Source organism: Neophocaena asiaeorientalis, unplaced genomic scaffold (genome assembly GCF_003031525.2).
Source record: "Neophocaena asiaeorientalis asiaeorientalis breed wild unplaced genomic scaffold, Neophocaena_asiaeorientalis_V1.1 scaffold19, whole genome shotgun sequence".
In the NCBI taxonomy this organism is placed as follows: Eukaryota; Metazoa; Chordata; class Mammalia; order Artiodactyla; family Phocoenidae; genus Neophocaena; species Neophocaena asiaeorientalis.
The window spans coordinates 4,900,155-4,916,726 of record NW_020173388.1 but is presented as its reverse complement, the minus strand read 5'-3'; the positions used below and the strand labels follow the sequence as shown (position 1 = coordinate 4,916,726).

The 16,572-nt window shown below is 42.8% G+C and overlaps 1 protein-coding gene across 4 annotated transcripts in view; it reads right to left on the bottom strand.

The window, feature by feature from the left end:
• Window positions 1-16,572, bottom strand: part of KDR (kinase insert domain receptor) — a 45,585-nt gene that overhangs the window by 6,515 nt on the left and 22,498 nt on the right. For all 4 annotated transcript variants that reach the window (XM_024746712.1, XM_024746715.1, XM_024746713.1 and 1 more), the window contains exons 16-27: window positions 14,185-14,291; window positions 13,621-13,756; window positions 13,158-13,262; window positions 11,695-11,808; window positions 11,031-11,119; window positions 10,282-10,435; window positions 8,225-8,322; window positions 5,816-5,938; window positions 5,552-5,663; window positions 4,837-4,936; window positions 4,098-4,203; window positions 2,762-2,913 (exon numbers count right to left, since the gene is read on the bottom strand). In XM_024746712.1, coding sequence (XP_024602480.1) covers window positions 2,762-2,913; window positions 4,098-4,203; window positions 4,837-4,936; window positions 5,552-5,663; window positions 5,816-5,938; window positions 8,225-8,322; window positions 10,282-10,435; window positions 11,031-11,119; window positions 11,695-11,808; window positions 13,158-13,262; window positions 13,621-13,756; window positions 14,185-14,291 — 1,396 coding nt within the window. The remainder of the gene's footprint in view (window positions 1-2,761; window positions 2,914-4,097; window positions 4,204-4,836; window positions 4,937-5,551; window positions 5,664-5,815; window positions 5,939-8,224; window positions 8,323-10,281; window positions 10,436-11,030; window positions 11,120-11,694; window positions 11,809-13,157; window positions 13,263-13,620; window positions 13,757-14,184; window positions 14,292-16,572) is intronic.

The following is a 16,572-nucleotide window of genomic DNA, read 5'->3' as shown; positions in this document are numbered from 1 at the left end:
GAGTCCCGCGTACTGCAAAAAAAAAAAAAAAAAAAGAAGCTATGTGCCAGAACCTCTCCCTGGGAGAGAATTGAAAAGAAATCTTTGATAAGCTGCTTGGAGTGGGAGACGAAACTCCCAGGGGAATTGGTGGAGCAACCGCAGATGGTCCCCAAACTGTCCTCCAAGAACGATGAGTCCAATTAAGATGTGTTTTCTTGCAGGAAGCATGCAGACTTGGGGCCAGAGCTGATCCACAGGGGAAGTTAGAGACAAACCTAAGTCTAGACACTAGTGGTCCTTCCTCCTCACCCTTCCCCCACATATCTCTCAGCCCCTTCTCTAAATAAATGCTGAACAAATATTTAAAAAATAGTTTAAAGGGGCAAAAAATCAGGAGGTTGGCTCCCACGGGGATGTCTCTGTCCAGCTCTATTCATAATGCAATGAAATTGAAAATTATGAAGAAGCAAGTGAGAAAGACTCCTTGGCTCTTCTCCTTGACTGGCAACGTGGAAGATAAGGGCACAAGTCCCTTGAGAGGCACCCCAGCCTCACTTCCTCTTCCCCAGGGAAGCAGAACACGAGAGAGCATCCAACTGAAATGTGCTGTGTGCAGATACCTCGATTCTGCCTCTCCTTTAACCCAGACGATTAAAATGTGAGCGTGGTGCCTTAGTTTTAGTAAAGGCAAAAAGGTGGAGGGGGTCGAGTGGGGATGCAGACAAAAGATTCCAATTTCCATTTTAGTTTTCAAATTACGGCTGGATAAAAGGGAAACTGGACTGGAAAGACCAATTCAAAAATCACAGACAGAAAATAGGAGCCAGGCCTGTGTTGGGAGTGTGGTGTCACATTTGTCCACGCCTCTGGGGATACACGTTGGCAGCCCTGTTTCAGATCCAGCATCGCATTTGGCACTTCCCTTACACATATGTGACTTCATTGACTCTCGGCACCACACGCAAAGCGCCTGAGTAAGCCAAGAGGCTGCCGGCTTGGGTCCTCGCCCCACCTGGTCACGGAAGAACCCAAGGAACACAGCTCACCATCAGATGGCTTTCTGATAACACAGAAGGCAACAGTGTTTCGGGAATAATTACCACACCAGAAGGCCAGCTGAACTTGAACGAGGACTTTTTTTTTTTTTGCGGTACGCGGGCCTCTCACCGCCGTGGCCTCTCCTGTTGCGGAGCACAGGCTCCGGACGCGCAGGCTCAGCGGCCATGGCTCACGGGCCCAGCCACTCCGCGGCATGTGGGATTCTCCCGGACCGGGGCACGAACCCGTGTCCCCTGCATCGGCAGGCAGACTCTCAACCACTGCGCCACCAGGGAAGCCCGAACTAGGGCTTTTTAAACGTTGGGGTGGAACTATAGGTTTTCATTTCATTCCTCTTTCTCTTTGAGGCCCCCTCCTTGGTATGGGAGAAAACAGCCCTGAGTTAGATATCAGAGGAACTGGATTCATCCCATGTGATTTTAAGCAGCTCACTTAATTGCTATCATTTATTGAGTGTTCTCTAGGTGCCAGGCACTTAGAAACTCATTATACCATGTAATTCTCAAAGTCATCATTTTTGTACAACACCAGTGTCCTTGCCTGGGTCACGGTGAAAATTTGCCCCAGGTCACAGCTGCGAAGGGCAGACTTGGGAATCCAACCCAGTTCCATGTGACTCTAAAATCTGGATCTTTAACCACAATATTGTATTCTCCCCAGGTAACTGCTCTGACACTCACGTTCAACATCTACATCAAAAGATAATAGTATCTACCTTGCCTAACTCTGGCAAAATCTGGTAAGAAAAAGTTCTTTGAAAAATGCTGAAAGTTCTTGACACAAATGGAATGGACAGCTTACGAGTTGGCTTCTTCCCACTCTGAGCTTTCTTCTCTCCCACGGCAGCGTTCCTGCTGCCCTCCCTGTGCGAGTCCACGGGGCAAACTGTCCTGTGTGACTCCCCACCTGCCATCTGGCAACCCGGCCAAAGGCTAGCACTCCGTGGTCCCCCCTGCTGCCACAGCACACTCAAGGGGGCAGGCTGGGCTCATGCAGCCAGGGGTCTGGTTACAGGAGGAAAACACCCAAGACAAAGCAAAGTGAAGCAGTCCCAGGCTTAGTAAAAGGCAATTTTAATATCATATTGTAGAAACCATACCAACTCTTTCCTTATGCACAGGTGCTGGGAGGGAACAAAAAGAAAGCTGCCTTTAGGACCCTCTACAAATCAGGAAAATACGGCAGTGCATGTGTTTTAAATAAGCCCAGAAGTCCCATTATGCAAATAAAATGCTGAAAATCAGACTTGGGACGGGCTTCTGAAGTTGTGCTGCCCAGTCAAACTCAGGACGCGTCCCCATGGCACACTGTATCCCAGCCAGAGAGGCAAAGGTCTGTTTTCATAAATGCATAGAACTCTTCCTTCCTGAATCTTTCCTAAGCCATATAACTCACATTAATAAAAGAGTACATGGGGATAATTTAAATACAGATGTCTTTGTAAAATTGGTCTCTTTTTCTGGAGATTAACAAACTGTGGCATTCCAGCTATTTGCAGCTGCAGGGCTTAGAATTCTGAAATGAAGAGCTTAGGCAGCAATGTGGACCACAGATGGAAAGAGACTCACCTACCCAGGCGCTCTTCAAGGAGGACCTCTCAGGGCAAAGGGTGAATGTGCAAGTGAAATGCAGCAACTTTATACGATGTCCTTCCTCCATCCCCTTCCCTAAGATGACCTTGAAGCTCCCTCCCCCAGGGGATGTTGACCTTAGACCGTACCTGATTCCTGCTGTGTTGTCATAATGGAATTTGGGGTCACACACTTCCTCTTCCTCCATACAGGAAACAGGTGAGGTAGGCAGAGAGAGTCCCGAATCCTCTTCCATGCTCAAAGTCTCTGATATGGGAAGAACAATGTAGTCTTTGCCATCCTGAAACAATAAACACAGAGTGCTATTGTTATGGCTTCAGTCCTTCAAGAGCCTTTCTATGAAAAACAAAGGCCACTGGGGCTTCTTGTTTATGGGGAATGTGGCTTTCATATCTGAACGTAAAACTTTAAGACAACTTTAAAAATGGCTTGTCAAAAACAAAAGGGCACTCAAAAGCGATGTGTACATGAAAGTATATTAAAGGATCTAACAAAAAACAAGATGAGTAAGGGGACCACAGAGCACTATGGCTACAATGAAGACAAAACGGGTTGTGGTTACAGATGGAACAACAGAACAGGCAGAGCTCCACAGAGCTGAGAAATCGTTTCTTCACATAGTCCTATCTACACGAGCTGGGTCCTTTAAAGGGCATGTCATCCAATTTTAGTGCCTATGCTTCAAGGCAATGGAAAAACTGATGACAGTCTAAAGAAAAGCAGTAAATGTTCAGGAAAATGGGTCTACTGAGAAAAGGTTGCAGAACTTAACATTATTTCATCAAGAGAAAGAAATAAAGGGCAATTTGATACAGAAATAAAGGGCAATTTGATACCTCTAAATGTTTGGAAGGTTTATCGATAAAAATAGATTTGACCCATTGTCCACCACCTGTTCAAAAGAAAAGCAGGAGGAAATTGACTTCCATTCACTGTAGTAAGAGGTGTTGACTGGAGATTAAGTAACTTTCTAACAGTAAAGGCTACAAGTCTAAAATCCTCCAATGGAAGTTATAAGGGCCTGGGATTTTACAGAGGGAAAAAAAACCCATCAATTTTGCAGGGTTCAGATGTGTTTTTGCTTGAAGAATGTATTTAAAATTCCTTGAAATTCTGTCCACTGTTGATATTCACTTGATCAACTAGGTTTTGGGTTTTTTTTGTTTTTTAGTTTTGTTTGTTGTTTGTTTGCTTTTTTACTTTCTAAGAGCCTCTGAAGACACCACAATATACATCAGTAAAAATAAAAGTGATCAGCTCCCAGGTTATGAATTAGGATCTCATCTGTCAAAAAGGTAATTATGACTTTTAGAAAAGCATTACTGCTCAGATCTGGAAGAATATGGCTCCTTGGATTCAGTGGCTGAGAGGACAGTATGGTGGCCATGAGAAGGTCTAGGCAGCAGACGAGCCCTGGACACCTAAGTACTCTCTGTAGAAGCTTCTTGGATGGAGGTCACAAACCTGCTGAGCATTCGCTTGTAACAGATTTCCCAAATGTTCCACCAGCTCTGAAAACGTGGGTCTCTGATTGGGCTCCCCATGCCAGCAGTCAAGCATGGTCTGGTACCTAGAGAAGCAAAACACTGACGTCATTAACTGCCTCTTTCCTCCTGATCTGATGCTGACAATAAGCACTTGAATGAGTAAATATTTATAAAGAGTCCACCATGAGCCAAGATGCTAAAGAGGGATACGGAACTACGTAAAACACAGAACCCTACACTTGGAGCATCAAGTGTGTATCGAAAAGGAAACATCATAAATCAACATCTAGTAAAAACTGACTGTTAGGGCTTCCCTGGTGGCGCAGTGGTTGAGCGTCCGCCTGCCGATGCAGGGGACACGGGTTCTTGTCCCGGTCCGGGAAGATCCCACATGCCGCGGAGCGGCTGGGCCCGTGAGCCATGGCCGCTGAGCCTGTGCGTCCGGAGCCTGTGCTCCGCAACGGGAGAGGCCACAACAGTGAGAGGCCTGCGTACCGCAAAAACAAAAAAAAAAACAAAAAAAAAACCTGACTGGTTGGTATAGATAAAGTGCTGTCATTTCAAGAAGGATGACTCTGTGCTTAAGATTATCAAGTAAGACTTCAAGGGAGAAGTACAAACTGGGCCATGAAGGAGGTACCTATAATGGAAAGTCTTCTAGGCAGGGAGAATTTTTGTGAGCAAAGGAGGATAGAGAAATGCTTGTAAAGTCTTACATTTCGGGTGTGGTATAATCAGGAGCTCTCATTCTAGTTCCTTCTTTCAATCTCCTACAAAATTCCTCATCAATCTTTACTCCAGGATATGGAGAAGCACCTAGAATAAAACAGGAATGGGGCATTGTTATTTCTTTTTAACATCTTTATTGGAGTATAATTGCTTTACAATGTTGTGTTAGTTTCTGCTGTATAACAAAGTGAATCAGCTATACATATACATATGTTTCCATATCTCCTCCCTCTTGCCCCTCCCTCCCACCCTCCCTATCCCATCCCTCTAGGTGGTCACAAAGCACCGAGCTGATCTCCCTGTGCTGTGCGGCTGCTTCCCACTAGCTATCTATTTTACATTTGGTAGTGTATATATGTGCATGCCACTCTCTCACTTCGTCCCAGCTCACCCTTCCCCCTCCCCGTGTCCTCAAGTCCACTCTACGTCAGCGTCTTTATTCCTGTCCTGAGGAATGGTGCCTTATTGATTTGATTTTCTCTTGCAGAAAGCCCTGAGCCTGATTCTTCAACACCTTCTTCACATATATATCTTTTGTTCCTTTCTTCCTTTCTTTGCTTTTTTAGGTTTTACAACCCAAAGCTTCCAAGTAAGTTTCATCCGATAAAGGTGGAATACAGGAGAGGGAAAGGTGCACTGGGGTCACTGACTTTTATCATTTTATTTGGAGTATGGATGGAGAGACAAAGAGAAGGGACGTACCTAAGGAAAATATTTCCCAGAGCAGGACACCAAAAGACCACACGTCACTCTGAATTGTGTACACCCTGTCAAAAATTGTTTCCGGGGCCATCCATTTCAAAGGGAGGCGAGCCTACAGGGGTAGAAGACAAGGAATGAGAACCCTACTTATCAAATATCTGAAGGAAAAGCTTCCATTGTCCCTGGACACAGGTCCTGAGGCTTGCTGAGAGGAGTTTGAATTCTGCAACTTAACAGATCACTGGGTGCATCTCTGAAACTTACATCTCCTTTTCTGACATAATCTGGGTCTTTATAAATATCCCGGGCCAAGCCAAAGTCACAGATTTTAACCACATTCTTCTCCGACAAGAGGATGTTTCTCGCTGCCAGGTCCCTGTGGATACACTGCAAAAAGAATCGTGTGCATTAGGACTCAACATAACTGATCTCTTCCACATCTGTTGTGACCTCATGCTTTAAAAAAAAAAGAAAAAAAAAAAAAAACCCACATCAGAAAACCAACTGATTAACAAGCACTGGGTTAAACATCTTTTATCAACTCTTCCGGAAAAAAGTCTGTAAGTTTCATTGAGGCACACATCTGCTTATTCCATAAACAGCCCCAGACTCTGGAATTAAATAGTTATGTTATAGCATGCTGATGGAGTCATAAATAGACTTCTCTTGGACACAATTAAGAATGTGTTTCTGGTCACATCCACACATCCCTTTTGCCTGGCACCATATACAGTTAAAACGTGTTATTCTAAGGAGGCCCTAGAATGGGGTTTATTTTGAATGAATGCACGGAAATCAGAAACAAGGGGCTCTCCTTGGTTTGGTGCCCTTTGTTGGTTTCTCTATTCCATACGTAACCGAAGCTGGACAAGCTCTGAGAAACAATTCCCAGTGGGGCTCACCCTGCTTTCAAAGCGCTGGCTTATCGTGGAGGTCTGTGAAAGCACTCTCAGCCTCTCACTAGTCAAGGGGATTCTCTGGTACACGAAAAAGGAAAAGCGAATTCTCCTTGGCTTTCCTTCTATTCTTTTCTGTTCCTCAGTTTCTCTCTTCTCTGCATCCCCCTACCTTCATGTAACTTCCTACCCTAAGCAGCTTTAACTCCACCTGACAGATTTATAAGAGAACAAGAGTCTCAGGGAACATTGAGAAATGAATGAAAGGCTTAGATGAGAATTCTTATGTCAGTGGAGGAGTGATGTGTGAGCCAGGCATTACGGACCCCTTACACCTCACATCTGTAGAGCACTTTCCTCTGAACGAGGCACAAGGATGTACTGTACGACACAGGAAATATAGCCAATATTTTGTAATAACTGCAAATGGAGTGTAACCTTTAAAAATTCTATTAAAAAAATTTTTTTTTTAAAGCACATTGTCTGGCTTGATTGATCAAGACAGGAGACTCCAAAAAACACAGTCCTTCCTACTTTGCCCCGAACCGAAGAGCTTCCTTTTTTAAGCAACCAGGTGGTATTCAAGAAATTCAGCTGGTAGATGCAAGGGAAGTAAAAGGATTCCCCCTCCACCCCTCATTCCCTTCCCCATCAAAGGAACCCTGACTAAATGGCAGGCTCTGGCCTTTAAAAAATAATAAAATAAAATCAGAATCTTCAAGAAGGGCAAAGGGCCTTTCTCTTTGGAAAAATCCTCTAAGATCCCACTTCTCTCCCTTTTCCTTGGAAGAGAGAAGACAAGAGCTCTTGGGCAGAAACCTCGGAGATCCTGAGGCCCCGAAAGCGGTGACAAGCTTTAAACTCCAGAAAAAGGCATGGGTGAGGGATTTCACTCTAATTTAGGAAAAAAACACAAAGTAAAAACTTTAAGTCTTTCTCCCACAGGTAGGCTGCAGCAACTGCATTCTGTCAACTGATAATTTTTCCTGAAACTTAATCTGAATTTTTCTTGTTTAATGTAAAACCATCCATTTTACCCTTTCCGAGGGGTGCCTCCACAGTGTTTACAACCTTTGGAATGTTTGTAACTTGTCACGTATCCACCTCAGCCTTTGTTTGGCCTACTTTTCTAATTTTAGCTCTTTCAATGGCTCTCATCTAAAGCCTGTCCTTCCTGGTTTCTAATTATGCTACTACCAAATACTTTTTGATGGATGGTGATGAATATCAAAGAAATGAAAAACAGACTTGTGCCAAGATATTTGCAAGGCTCAGCCCCTCACCTCTTCTAGGCCATTACTCAAATGCACATTCCCCTAAAGCCTTCCGTGTCCCCTTGGTTTAAAATCAATGTACACAAACACAGAGGCATATGTCCACAGGAACATAACGCTCCTGTATACTCTATAACTCTTTCCTGGTGATTTTTCTCCACAGTACTTACTCCCATCTAGCCTACCAGGCATTTTACTTGTTTATATTGTTTGTTCCACCCACTAGAACATAATCTCTATGAAGGTGGAGAGTTTTGCCTATTTGCTCACACAGTGTCCTTAGCGCTCAGAAGACTGCCTGCATTTAGTAGGTATTTATCACATGAATTAATTTCATGAACTCCTAATACCACTTTAATGAGCAGAAATGGGCCCTCCCCAGTAGAGCTCTCTTAACAGTGCTCCAGCAGTGGTGAATGAATTACAGTCCCAAACAAACACCAATGGCTGGCACTGGACACCTCATTTGCAAATCTGTGATGTGAAGAGATACTTTGTCTCACCTTCCGTGATGCCAAAAACTCCATGCCCTTAGCCACTTGGAAGCTGTAACAGATGAGATGCTCCAAGGTCAGGAAGTTCTTGTACACATCTTCAGAAACTGTCAGAAGATGCAGTAGGACAGAGATTGGTATTTCGGCCAGAAACTGTTTGTAAGTTTGATAGAGCAATCTTCATTTTAAAAATTGGGAGTTAAATTTCAGGAAATAGAAGCAGACAGAAAATGCTTCTATCTTCTGTAAGTATGCTGAATCCTGGTATATTATTAGCCTTCATCATACCCCTTAGCAAAAATATTGGTTTTTCCATTTTAGCCAAATTGGACGAACAAATCCAGGAGGCAAAATGGAGGAAAAACTGGCATAGATAACAGGGGGGTAAAAGCAGGCTTTTACAAATTTGCTGTTTAAAGTGTTGTGTTTTTTTCATATACCCAGAGGGATAAACAATAGTTTTCATATCAAGAACTCTAAAAATAAAACAACAATATCCAGGGTCATTGAATCTTTTCTCTCCAGGCTTTGTCCTGGGACAAAGGCCAAAGGTCAAACCACAATCTACAATGGCTAACTAAAAATACCAGAAATATATTTACTTCTCTCACTTTTAAACTGAGAAAGGGCTGTAAACACATTAAATCTGGCCTGTGAGGATGCTCTTTCCTTCAAGGATATGAATGAGAGAAGACAGGAACATCGAGAGGAAGATGAATTTACGTAAATTTGTGGTATTTGCTTCTGGGCAACTAGTACAAAGAAACACTAAGACGTTAATGAGCACTTCAACGTGATCTCTTTTTTTTTTTTTTCAACGTGATCTCTTAACTTTGGTCAGATAAGACAAGACATGGCTTATTTCCTGAAGACAAATACCAGAGCAAATGAAAACTCAGTTGTAATAATAACCTTGTAAGTATTAAAAAGACTACGAAACTTTTTCTCAGTGACTTTCTATGTTCAGGGCTGGAGGGCTCTCCATGAATAATGAGTGAAACTCTTTCATTTTCCAGATGAAGAAATGGAGGCAAAATTCTGGGCCAATGACCCCTCTACTCCCACTGACTCCCTCAAGCCCTTGGGTTTCCAGCTCTCTGGCCACCATTTTGTGAGAGAGAGGACGGGGCAGAAGTGGCTCCACTCAGTGTGCACCCAGTTATGTGAGGTCCAGACAACCTCCCCACGCTTTTCTAGACCAAGTTCTAGCCTCACACTGCCTGCTTGGCTTCTATGGGAAAGAAGTCAGTTTTAAGTTCTCTCTGTGGCCTCATGTCCAAGGGAACAGAAGCAGGTTTCTTCCACTACTTCATGATTGAATTCTTCTAAGCTCATGCCTCAAGAAGATCCAAATGTCGGGAAGCCCCATCTCTACCTCCACGGAGCTGTCTCTGCTCCTTCTGAGGGAAGCAGATATACAGTGTATCCTGAAGCTGGAAGAGGTCCTGAAAGTTAGGCTGGGAACACAGCTCCACTCATAAAGAGCACTAAAATATCACTGGAAGCATAAGTGGATAAAGAAAAGTGTATTGACCAAGACTCTTCTGACGAAATATGGAAGACTTGATAAGCCACTTGGGGTAGAAACAACAGATGCCTACACTGCCTTGGAGAAGGTTGGGTACGATTAACTGAAGGACTTCTGTTGTGCTGGTGAAGCAGACAAGGTGGGACTGAACCGCTGTGGACAATGGGGAGGCTGGATCAAACACCGGAGAGCCTCCTTTGCCCATCCGGAAGATGGCGCTGAGCCTCTCCTGCTGACAAATGTTGAACCAAGACTTGGAGAGCGTTGGTTTGACTGTTTGCCAACTGCTTAGCCCTCCCGGGGGACTGAGATTTCTCAGGCTAGCCATGCTCTGCCTCACCACGTAGCCTGCTGCTTATTTAGACCTTCCGCCCCTCACTTTTGGGGAGACTGAATGAAAGCCTCCTAGAAATTTAGGTCTCTTTCAAATATTAGGTAATACTGGATTTTTCCAGGACAAAATTCATTGTAACACCCTGTCACCTCATCTGTTCCTACAAGAGCATGCATTCGGTGCAGAGGAAGCAATGGCAGGTACCTTCCTCTTCCTCCACATCACTGAGGGATTTCTCCTCAACAAATCCGGAGCTGGCTGAGCTCTGGCTACTGGTGATGCTGTCCAAGCGGCGTTTAGGATCCACGGTGATTTCCCCAACGTATTCTTTCCCTTGCCGGAATCGTGCCCCTTTAGTCTATAACGAAACAGATGAACAAACTCCTTGAACACCAGAAAATCTCTCCAATGTAGTTAAACTATAGAAACAATTGTTAACTATTAAAAGAAGATGAGAGACATCAATTTCAGGATCATGGAATCTCTGGGCTGAAATTTGGGGCAAGCGTTCTACATAATAGATTTTCTTCCATAAAGCCTGTCTCTTTTCTAGCTTAGAGATAAGGGCCTTGTTACAAGTTTCACTCAGACACACTTCCAACATTAGGGCACTTTTGACACTGGGACTGACACTCCATAGGGCCACATATGGCCAGGGCAGAGACAGAATAATCCAGAGCTGTCCTTCCACCTGTCATTCCCTACCCTTAATCACACCCACCTTCCCCTCCTTGGCATCATCTATAATGCGTCGGTAGATCAGAGTCACAAAAATAAAACATGAGAAGTATGTGTCCTCCAGAAGGTAAAAGAGGAAGTTACAACAGCCAAGAGGTAACATGAAAAGATTCCTCACAATTTCTTTGCAGAATTTTACCAAAAAACTTAACCTGTACCACTTTGAGTTGTTCTCCATTTTACAGCGTGACCACAGTTGTTAGGAAATGACATACCTTGTAGGGGACAAACTCATTTCTCTTGCTCCTTAAGTAAGTTGACAGGTTTCCAAACTTGCAGAATTCCACAATCACCATGAGTGGCCCTGCAGACAGCACAGCATACCAAGAAGAGAAAATGTACTCGTATTTTCACTCGTTTCTCACCAAGTGTTTAAGATATCAATGAGCTAGAAAATATCACAGAAGAGGCTACACCCTTTCACTGGAAACAGGATCATAGAAATCAGCTGGCTGCAATTCCCTTATATTGTAACTTTTCTTTTTCCAAAAGGCAATTCCACAGAAGATGAACCAAAATTTCAGATGAAAATCCACCCACTTGCTTTTCAACACAATCACCTGAGATGACTCCATTTTAGGGGGCACCACTCTTAAAGTCCTTTGTTTTCAAATTTGGAGGGAAGTTTACTCTTCTCCTCTGAACACCTATTACATAAGTAGCAAACTGTATTATAATGATGTAGCATTTTTTAATTCACGTTCTAGAATAATTTACAGTGTCCATTAAACCTCCATGAAATATATTTATATATAGGAATCTGCCAAAGTTTCCTAAGTTAAGGAAACCAAGGCCATGGGAGTTGGGTGGTTTTCCTCAAATACCAGCAGAAAAGTATAGGCCAAAATCCCACAGCCAGAGCCATCTATAGACACTCACCCCCTGGCTTGGTACAGGCACCAAGAAGATTGACCACGTTGAGATGGTGGCCAATATGAATGAGGATCTTGAGTTCAGACATGAGGGCTCGGTGTTCGCTGTGTGTTGCTCCTTCTACAAATATAAACAAAGAGGGAAATCATACATGAGGCATTACCTTAGGAGGATTAACGCCGCACGGTGTGCATCTGTGCGACTTTCCCTCCAGGGGTAGTACAACTGTAACCCAACTGACAGGCTAGCTGCATTAAAAGACAAACATAAATTATATTTTATAATTCTAAATCGAATTCTTTAAGTGCACCCAGAATGTTTGATATTTGAAGGAAGCCACTGTGAGGTCTTTTGCAAAGTGGAGAATACATCTGCAAATGAAATCATGCCCAGATTCTCTCCTTTTACAAAACTGGATTCTCACATATCAGGTTTACTATGCTTCTTAGGGCCTGATTATTTCAGTGCTCCCTCGTAAGGAAGCAACACCATGTATTGCTCATGCGTTAGGGGCTATGCTGGAGTTCCCACCAATCTGTGCCGAGCAGGAGACTTAACAAGGGCCGGCTGGCAAAGCCAGTTGGCACATGAGGCCGATGAGGCTAAGACTGTGAGTTTGATCCTGTACAGACTGGTACACTTCCCTCTAACTCACAGACGTGGTCCACACCTCAGGCCCCGATGAGCCACCTCAAAAGTGCATACTCCTCGGCCACAAGGGAGAAAAGGCAAAAGGAGAGAGATGCCTTCAAAATGCACAAGACCTATTGGCGAAGGGTCAGTAGCACTGTCTCCATCAATGAAAGCACATCAGAATTCTAGCAAAGAGCTTTATACGCGTCACCCCCCCCCCCCGAAATTAAAACGGCAAGACCAGAATTCCATTACGATTAGGCTTGACAGTTGTTTATGAAATTTTTCATTTTAAAAATGTCCCCCTTAATCCTTTTTTTCCCAGCACAACCATTCTTATTTTGTGTATTGCCTTTTACATGTGAGAATCTTTTCCATATTCCAATTCTAGGGAACATGCTGGTTTTTGCATGCTGCTATTTTTACTCATTACATCAAATTTCTTTTTCCGTTTCTTGATGGTCTGTAATTATCTTACTAATGCACTATAGTACACTAAGAAAACAGTTTTGATGTAACCAAGGTATTTTTTTCCTATAGCCGGACTACTAAATATAGTTGTACAAGCTGTGATCTGTGCAAGGGCTCCCAGGCAAGGTGGGGCGGTAGGGGAGCTCAGATCCATCCCAACTTTGCCTGCCAGGCTGTGGACCCCGACATGAGTCTATAAAAGAGGAAATTTTTATCTAGTTTGTACAAAGGCATCGTATAGTCTGGCTGCATGTTTGGCTCGTGGGCCCACCTAGCCACAGAGCCACTGATACAAGCCTTTCATCATGTTTAAAGATGGGATGAAACAGATAGAGGGATACATCACCATAGAATTTTGCTTTTACCTTTCAACATTTTGACAGCCACTGTCTTGCAGGTTGCTGTCTTGTCAATTCCAAAGGCATCTGCTTCAATCACTTGCCCAAAGGCACCACGGCCAAGAGGCTTACCTAGAGTCAACAACAAAACAGATTTGGACTATTTCACCACCAAAGCGATAGGCAAAGATTCTGACTTGATAGGGTGACCATACATCCCAGTTTATCGTGGACAGTACAGTTGACCCCCTTGTCCTGGCTTAATGATTTAATACCTCTCTCTTTACCCTCTAAATGTCCTGCTTTGGGTGATTATACAGGGACCCTACTTCTAAGTGACTAAAATGGACGATTACTCAAATTCAAGAGATGGGATGCATTTTCTGAACCAGGATCCAACATTTAAATAGACTAGATTTGTCCCCAGCCTAAAAGAGGAAGAGATGGCCTGGCAAACCCAATATCAAATTAATATCACTTGAAAACACACCTAGTTTCAGCCGGTCTCTGGGGAATTCCCATTTGCTGGCATCATAAGGCAGGCGTTCACAGTGCTCATCCAGGGGGAGTTCGTCTGGATCCATGACGATGGATAAGTAGCCCGTCTTCAGTTCCCCTCCACTGGCCTGGAAAGCATTGCTCCTTCCGGTCACACACACCCTGTTGTCTGGCTGTTGTTCTCTGTGCTTGTTATTGTTGTTTATAGAAGCCCCATTCTTGGTGTCTCATTTTCTAAATGGCTCATAGCGTGTGAGAGTAGTCCTATTATAATTCTGCTCCCAGTGTCCCCTCGACCCCCAAATGAGCTCAGAATTTAATTCTTAAATCTTAATTACACTAGACAGTCCAAGCCCATTTCTTCTCTTGTTGCTTCTATCAATTAAAGCCCAGTGGTCTAGCCAAAAGCAAGTGGGTAAGAAGGTTATTGTATAGAAATAAAATTGTGCCTGTTGAGCCAATAACAATGGGAAGAATCAACTCAAAGAACCCCAGTCAGCTTTCATTAATCATGAAAACCAACGTGCAAGGGACGGAAGGGAAATGATTTCGTTACCCGCTTAACGGTCCGTAGAACGATGACAAGAAGTAGCCAGAAGAACATGGCAATCACTGCAGTGCCGACTAGAATAATGACTTCCAAGTTTGTCTTTTCCTGGGCACCTGGAAAGACACAAATGAATGAGCATCAACAACTGGAAACTCATACCTTTTGATATAAAATAACAAAGTTCCGCACTAAAGCAAAATCTCAATCTTACCAACTCAGTAAAATTCTAGACAATAATAGTCACAAACCTCTAACTTGAATGGAGTTTATAATATTCTTAATGGATAATTTCAAGTTTGCAAAACATTGCTCATGAAAACTTCCAACAGTAAAATTCTAAAGTAATTAAGAGAGAAATATTAATGTCCTAAAAGACAAACAGAAAGCATTTGGAAGAAGAGCAGACTTTGATGGGAAAAAAAAGCCAGATCATGTTCTATAGAGAAGAAAAGTATTCTATTTGGGGAAAATAAACGTTTGGTTTTATGCTGTTGGTCTATATTTTGATCTGTATGGAGTTTGCGGAAGGACTGTTTAAGAAAACAAGTAGGGAAATAAATGCAGTCCTTTGGCCAGAGAGCAATTAGTGACTGGGCACCTACGAGATGCTCATCACTTTAGATATGTCATGTTACTCAGTCTTCTCGATAACCCTCAGTTTTCAGATGGAGAAGCAAGCTCAGAGAGGTTAAGCTACTTCATCAAGGGCACACAGAAAGTTGATGGAATGGTCAAGAGTTAAACAAGGTCTGTCCAACACTGGCTAACATTTCACTACCCCATCCTTGTGTGGCAGGAGCCTCAGTGAGGAAAGTGAAAGAGCTGAGGTGAGTGCCTCAGGCGTGGCCTGGCAGTATGAGTTTAAACATACTCAGGAAAGGAAAGAGAAGAGAAAAAGCTGGAGGTCAGCAAGGAAAGCTGCAGATGTTCAGGACTCCAGAGGACAGCTCTGAGTGGGGAAAATTAAGCCCAGAGGAGGCTTTCAACCAAGAGTGATTAGCACAGTGGTGATAAGGAAGCAACTATCACTTAGGCTCTCCCATTGGATGAGTGCAGTGTGAATCAAACTGGGCCACAAGCTGTGAGAGTGGCTCAGGCAGCCTCAAGAAGACGGAAAGACAAGTAATTAATTAGTTAGCAAAATAAGAGTTATAGTTGAGAGACAAGCACCAAGTACGCTTGGAAGTAGATTTTGTTTCTCTGGTGGTCTTACTGAAGGAATTCTCTATTTATACATAGAGATTTAAAAGTCTGTTTGTTCATAGTAAAAAGTTCAAAGATTCAACTGTCTATATAAGTTGGTGCATTAATATTCCCATATGAACATTTGGGAAAGCGGCAGGAGCATTAAATATTTACCTCTTCCTTTCTTAGTATTCTCTTCTGGTGAGAAGTAAATACAATCTCTGTGCCAAGGTTACCTAGTTAGGCCTCTTGGTAACCAGCTGCAGACAGCTAACAGAGCTGAGGCAAAGCATGGGAGAGAACTGGAAGTCTCCCTTAGGATTTTGCCTAAAACATGTAGCACTTTGAAAGTGACAAAACCACCATGTCACTTGAAATCTTTATTTGCAAGTGCAGTTTACAAAATGGTAATAAGCCTATAGATTTGAAAAGAAGTCAAGGTACTGAGATGTAATACTTGGCAACATAGATTTGACAGACTAAAGGAACTAAAATCTAGTCTTTGAGAGACAAATTAGGATGAGTGCATAGAAATCCATCAGTTCCTCCATCTATCACCACCCCTCTCTTTTCCCCTTGCATACCATTCCTTCATCAACATAATACAGTTTCACTGTCCCCTGATGGGTTATTTTTTAAAAGACATAGGAATACACTTTTGAAGATAAAATATTCTGTCACAAATTCACCTTTCCCATCTGAGAAAATGCCAGATTTCACATCATTCCTGCATACACATTTAGATAAGAACCCAAATTTTCTATATCAGAGAAGCAATGGTCTATTGTTCACAAATGAATGTTAATTACCTTTAGTCCAATAAAAACTATGAACCTTTGTGACTATCTAGATAGCACCGACTTTCATGACTAGGCAGCAATTCTACCTAATAAATATAGAGGCATAATTTTCGTAGCAAGTTAATTAAGCCATTCATATGAAGAAAGAATCAGGGAGAGGAGGACATTCCACCCGCCTGGCTAAGAATTTTTCCACAGTGAGAACTGCGGGGATAGAAATGTGATGAGAGCAGAATTAAAATAACATTAATTATGTTTTCTGGTTAAAATAACATATACTTACAGTAGAAAACATACGAAGTACAAAGAATATTAAAACCACCCATAACCCTCCTGCCCAAAGTATATGAGTATATATAAGATACAAGCTAATTTTTTTTTTTTTTTTTTTTTTTTTTTTCGGTTCCGG